Below are 5,492 nucleotides of genomic sequence, written 5' to 3'. Positions count from 1 at the left end.
TCAGCTCTGTTCTGGACCAGAGCTCAGCCACCATTCCTGAAGGCAGCTACAGGCACTGAAGAGTGACCTTGCTAATTCCAGCACCTTCCCTAGAAGCTCCTAAGGATTTATTCACCAGTACCCAATAGTCATCCAATATGTGACAGCTCCACTCTTAGCTGGAGAATGAAGTTACATAAAGCCAAGACCAAGTCTGCACTAAGTCCTTACCAGAGAGTCAGGCCAAGCAGGGTTGTGCTCATGGCCTTATCCTTTACAGGAGGGTGGCAGAAGCTTCATGATCCCCTGCTTGTGTTGTATCTGCCTCCTTCTCCTGCAAGGGTTCCTCTACCTGTGAGGTTTCCACCTCCTCCTCCCCCTTGGGGAAGAAGGGTCCCACCAGCCAGGAGAGAGGAGTGTTGTTTTTCAGGTAGTCCAGCAGCTCCTCCATGTACTCCTGGATGACAACTAGCTTCCTCTGGCTCTGGGTCAAGACACTGCTGGACAAGTCCTGAAAGGAGTTTGCTGCTGAGAAAGAACGATGAAGCTCCTCTATGGTACCAAGAGATTGTTTCACCTTATCCTGAAAGCTTGAGGGAAGGCCTTGAATTGCAGAAACTATTTTACAGCAGGTGGTTTGCAGCTGCTGTGTGATATTGCGTGCCATGAGCAGGGCCAGGAACTCCATCTCCTGGGGGGAGGGCAGGAAGGACAAGATCAGAGGGGTGAGTTACTTCCAAAAGAAAAGCATTAGAAAAAAAAAAAAAAGGGGGATGCCCAGCACACTTTGCTTCCCTCCCCAGGAGATACCTCTGGCTCTGCAGAGCTTTCATCTCCACTCTCTTTGGAAGACTTCCTACTCCAGTCCAGCCACATCTGGTGTAGTTTCTCCTGGCCTTCCTGAAGCTTTTGATTAAAGCCTTGCTTAAACACTTCAATCTGTGGCAGAAGAAGATCAGAGTATCAATACGGAGAGATCTGCTGGTGAGCAGCACAGGTCTTTATCATAGCAATGAAGTTGAGACCAAACCAATGATTTGGTCCCTCCTTCCAAGGAACCAGGCTCTACCTACCAGTTCAATGATGTGGTGAAGCTGTGCAAGGGCCTCCTGCATGCCCTGCCAGACCTGCTTCATTTTGTCAGTTGACTGCAGGTAGGCAAAACGGCGAAGCTCGTCAGAGAGAGACCCCAACCGCACAAAGTATCTCCTCTTCTCCTGCTGCTGTTCCACAGACATTATGTCTGCACCCTCCTCAGATGCTGCCAGTTTGGCTGAGGAAATAGATAGTATCTGCAAGTGGCTGACCAGAGATGCTTACCACACAAACCAGCAACAGGAGATCTTGGTCTAGGAGCCAGGTAGCCTCCAGCATGGCACTTCCCATTAACCCCATTCCAGAGCAGCATGGGGAGGAATGGGGCTGACCATCCCCAGTGTGATGATTCCCATTGCCCCATTCCAGAGCAGCATGGGGAGGAATGGAGCTGACCATCCCCAGTGTGAGGATTCCCACTGAGAAATAGTCACATATGTCATTTCCTTACCTAGTTCCTCATTTCCAAGAGGGAGACAGCTGGCTTCTGCTCTCCCCACCTCAGCTTCTGCTCCGCTCACAGCTGCCTGGCCCACTCTGGAGTCCATAACCATCCCCACGCTGCTGGCCACTGTGGATCTGGCAGCCTCCACACCGCTCTGGAGAGTCTCCTTTGTGATATCCATCACCTCTGTCACTTTGCTGCTCACAGCATCCTTCGTATCAGCCACTCTGGATGACACCAGCTCTTTTGTGTCAGAGATAACCTGTGAAGGAGACATATCATTAAGGGATTGCATCATGTAGTGCACTGCAGTTCTGAAGCACACCAAGAGGACAATTAGTACAGTGCCTGATGAGTGTTTACTCCTGTAGGAGCTTGCACTATGCGCCTGGGTGTAGTTTGTTCCTCATACAAGAGTCTGCTTCACTCCCAAGGTTAGAAACCCTGGAAACCAGACCACTCTGTCAGCCAGGGACAGCACAGCCTTGGATTCTTACCTGTTCCACTGGCTTTTGGAAGAGTGGGATCTTTTCACCTAGTTTATCCAGACCCTTGGAGGCATACTCGCTTGCTGCAGCAACTGCAAAAAAAAAAAAAGTCAAAAATTGTTTCTCTGCGATTCCATCTCAGGTTCTACCTTCCTGAGCACATTGCTTTGCAGGAAGCCTAGGTGAAAGTCTCCATTCAGATCACCAAGCCATGTGCATCGTAAACTGGATTTGTAGAACAGCTTGTCTTAGTCATCTCATAGATCTGCTCACTTCAAAAGCAGCCAGTGGCTATATCTGTCCACTTGTATGGACATGGCTACCTACATGGGACCATCTCCTGCAGCTTCTGAGCTCTCAACTAAATAGGTGCATAGCCCTCCTCTCTGCCCAAGGATCCAGGATCACAGAGTAACTGACAGGAGGAGGATGCCCACTCTTGACTTAGAGTGAACTCAAGCCTGTCACACAGACTGTTCTGTCAGACACTCATCATTAGCAACAGCCCCTCTCTCTCCAGAAGTTTAGAGCTTCTCCTCTATGTCACAGTCATATTCTTTAACAGCCATGGCAAACAGGACCTTTAGATGTAACAGTCCTCCAAGAGGAAGTTTTTTCCTGTAGCCACCATGATCTTGTAAGAACCCAACTATTTGCTTCTGCCACCTAAAACTTTGGACCTTGCAAGATCAGTTTTAGGGAAGTCAATATCAGAGTCACAACCTGGTCCTCCATCACACTACTCAGACTAGGATGCAGCTTTTTAGCCTTACTTATAAGACAGGAGTTATCTTGTTAATATGGTGATGGAAAGATGCTATTCCACATCCTGTGACTCCTTCCAGTTCTGGAAGGAGCCAAGGAGTCCCTCACAAGCAGGCACTGGGGATTACCATGGGGCTCCAGTGTAGTCAGAACTGGCTGCACGCAGCTGGCTGTGGCTTCAGTCACACTCTTCACTCCTTTCTCTGCTGCATCACATACAGACCTGATGTAGGGGTGGCTCTCCTTAGTGGAGGCATATGCTGTAGAAACCATGTCACAGGCAGAGGTGACCAAGGTCAGGTTAGCCACCGGGTTTACTGCATCCTAGAAGAGGAAAAAAAAAAAGTGCCATGAAGCCTGCAAACACAACCCTGAGCTTCCCATGCAGTTTTGCAGTGCCACCTCCTCCTACCTACACCCAGGAGTCGCCACTCATTACACCTCACATGGAGCACCCTTCCAACTCTAGAAAATTCAGTGAAAATTCAGTGAAAATACCTGCTGCTCCTCTTCCTTCACCTCCAGGGAGGTCTTAGCAGCTTCTTCTTTGTCAGGCACAGCAGAGGCCATCGCAGCTGAAATGCAAGTAGCACCATGATTTTAGGAAAAAGAGACAAAGCAGCCAGAGAGCCCCCACAGGGATTCCCCTTTCTAAGGGACACTTCCCTCTGACCTCATTAAATGGAGAGGTTCCCTTACCACCCATTTTGGAGATCTTCCCATTATGGAAGAAAGGGACCAGGGCTACTTGCAAAGCCACCTAGTATTTAGGTTTCACATGGTTTATGTTAGAGGAATGAGGAGAACAATGTCTTTCCTCACCCAGGAGCTCCTGGTGCTTATTATCTATATATTTAGAAGAGGCACTGGGTAACTCCTTCCTCCCCACCAAGGCTTCAAGAAGTTTTTGAGAAGTTCCTACACTAAATAAATAACAACAGCAGAACTGGAAGAAAGAAAATAAATAGAGCAGCTCAAGAAGCTGTTCTACTGCTGTTAACACACCCCACCCAGAACCAGCTTTTCACTCAAAACCAGCATAGGCTGTAGCTAACCCTTCAAGCAGGACCACAAACAACCTTGTGTTAACTAACACTACTTCCATAATTAAGCCAGGTAAGAAACATCCAAACATAAGCCAGGAGTTCATAGAGCAATTACAGCCTTAACACCCAAAAATTTCCCCTAAAAACTTGAGAATCATACCTTTTTGTCCTGCTGAAGATAAGCAGATGACCAACAACAAAGAACCAGACACCACACCATACTCCATCACCCCTGTTCTGCCTTTTTATACTGGCTGTGAAGAGGGGTAAGGAGGGACCCTCAGTGACTGACAGCTCTGGGAAACAGCAGGAAGGAGCCAGTCCTTATCCTGGCCTATTAGAGGTGGAATGGGGCAGAGATGGGCCCTGCTGTGGCTCGTTAACTACTCTGTAATCAGGCAGGTACACCTTGCCCCGTGTAGAGGAGGTCCCTTTGGAGGCCAGTGCTCCTGCAAAATGAGAGGGGCATTGCTGGCACAGATCATGCACCCTCTCCAGAAATGTCTATTATTTGTGTTTCTCTTTGTGATGGGAAACAATAACCAGGAAAGAAAAACAAACAAACTCAGAGAAGACCTTCACATCCAATGTGGGCTTCCTGTTGCTTTTACTTGCTAATGCTTAAAGTTTAACGACAGGAGTAGCTGCTCAGCAGCTGCCTAATCTTAGAAGCACTGGAATTCAAGTTTCTCCTCTGGAAGTCCCCACAGAGCCCGGTCTCTCTACATCTTCTCCAAAGGCCTGCAGGGTGAGCACCCAGAGCTTAAGACTGGGTAGTAGCCAGGGTAGACCCGTTCTGCTTGGGTTCACTGAGTACTTTCAGGGGGATCTGACTCGTGCCATCCCCTCTGACCCCATGGTCTCAGACCATGCAGGGACCTCTGCGTGGTGGTGGGCACCACCATCAGGAGGAGGGAAGCCAATGGTGTCTGGGTCCTTCAAGAGCTCCCTGTGGGCGACATAGTCACTTTAAAATACAGCAGTCTGGGAAACGGCTCTGCTTTACTTTACAGAGGAACCATAATACTGAACAATCCATCCCAGGAGCAGGGGGTTTCCCACCGATGAGCCCCATGTGCCTTGGGGCTGCTTTTCTCTGGCTTCTCTGGTGATTGACTCCACCAGGAGTGAGGACAGAAATGGTAAATCACAAGAGTCTGGAAGCCCCTTGTGGCCGTGGTTGGTTTAACTCTTCACTAAGCAAATCCCTCGCTTTAGCTACAGAGGCTGAGCTGCTTTGTACTTATAGAAAAGGAAATAGATGGGATAAATTGTGCTTGTCCTGCACAATGTTTGATCTCTGGGAAGGCAGCTTTTACCAGGCACTGGGCACAGCTGCACACCTGAGGGTCCCATGTGCCCATGGCTCACACCCCATCCCTGCTCTGGGGTCGCTGCAGATTTAGGCTTCTGGTCCCTCATCACGGGTCTAGAGGAGGGACCAGCCCGGGTGAAGCCCTGAGGAGCACGCAACAACTTTGTCTTTGTACAAGGTGGGACTACGTATGAGACAGAGCAGCCTTCAGAGGCAAACTGTGCATTTAGGAGTGCCCAAACTACCATCTGAGGGAAAGGCTGGTGCCTCCATCCCTGTGAATAGCTGTGCTGGGAGCACAAGACACAGCAGCAGGGGTCAAGGCTGCAGGTCCCCAAAGGGAGCTCAGATGCCTTCTG

The 5,492-nt window shown here is 49.4% G+C and overlaps 2 protein-coding genes across 2 annotated transcripts in view; both read right to left on the bottom strand.

Annotated features, from left to right (window-relative positions):
- Positions 1-253: 253 nt before the first annotated feature.
- On the bottom strand, positions 254-3,342 carry LOC106887611 (perilipin-3-like). Its single transcript, XM_014941237.1, has 7 exons — positions 3,271-3,342; positions 2,901-3,096; positions 2,017-2,099; positions 1,575-1,781; positions 1,053-1,271; positions 790-918; positions 254-670 (listed from the first exon to the last, which is right to left on the bottom strand). The coding sequence occupies exons 1-7, from the start codon at positions 3,340-3,342 to the stop codon at positions 254-256; spliced, it is 1,323 nt and encodes a 440-aa protein (XP_014796723.1).
- Positions 3,343-4,499: 1,157 nt separating this feature from the next.
- Positions 4,500-5,492, bottom strand: part of LOC106887610 (perilipin-3-like) — a 19,110-nt gene continuing 18,117 nt past the window's right edge. Inside the window, exon 7 of the mRNA XM_014941236.1 lies at positions 4,500-4,559. Coding sequence (XP_014796722.1) covers positions 4,500-4,559 — 60 coding nt within the window. The remainder of the gene's footprint in view (positions 4,560-5,492) is intronic.

The sequence above is a fragment of the Calidris pugnax genome, unplaced genomic scaffold, assembly GCF_001431845.1.
Source record: "Calidris pugnax isolate Ruff unplaced genomic scaffold, ASM143184v1 scaffold55, whole genome shotgun sequence".
NCBI classification, from domain to species: Eukaryota; Metazoa; Chordata; class Aves; order Charadriiformes; family Scolopacidae; genus Calidris; species Calidris pugnax.
Note: the sequence above shows the minus strand (reverse complement) of the source record. Positions and strands in the feature narration are given on the sequence as shown.

Coding starts and splice junctions, on each gene's coding strand:
- LOC106887611 (XM_014941237.1), bottom strand. CDS start 3,342: ATGGCCTCTGCTGTGCCTGACAAAGAAGAAGCTGCTAAGACCTCCCTG. Junction 3,097..3,270: donor TGAAGGAAGAGGAGCAGCAG/GTATTTTCACTG, acceptor TTCCTCTTCTAG/GATGCAGTAAACCCGGTGGC. Junction 1,782..2,016: donor TCCAAAAGCCAGTGGAACAG/GTAAGAATCCAA, acceptor TCTCCTTCACAG/GTTATCTCTGACACAAAAGA.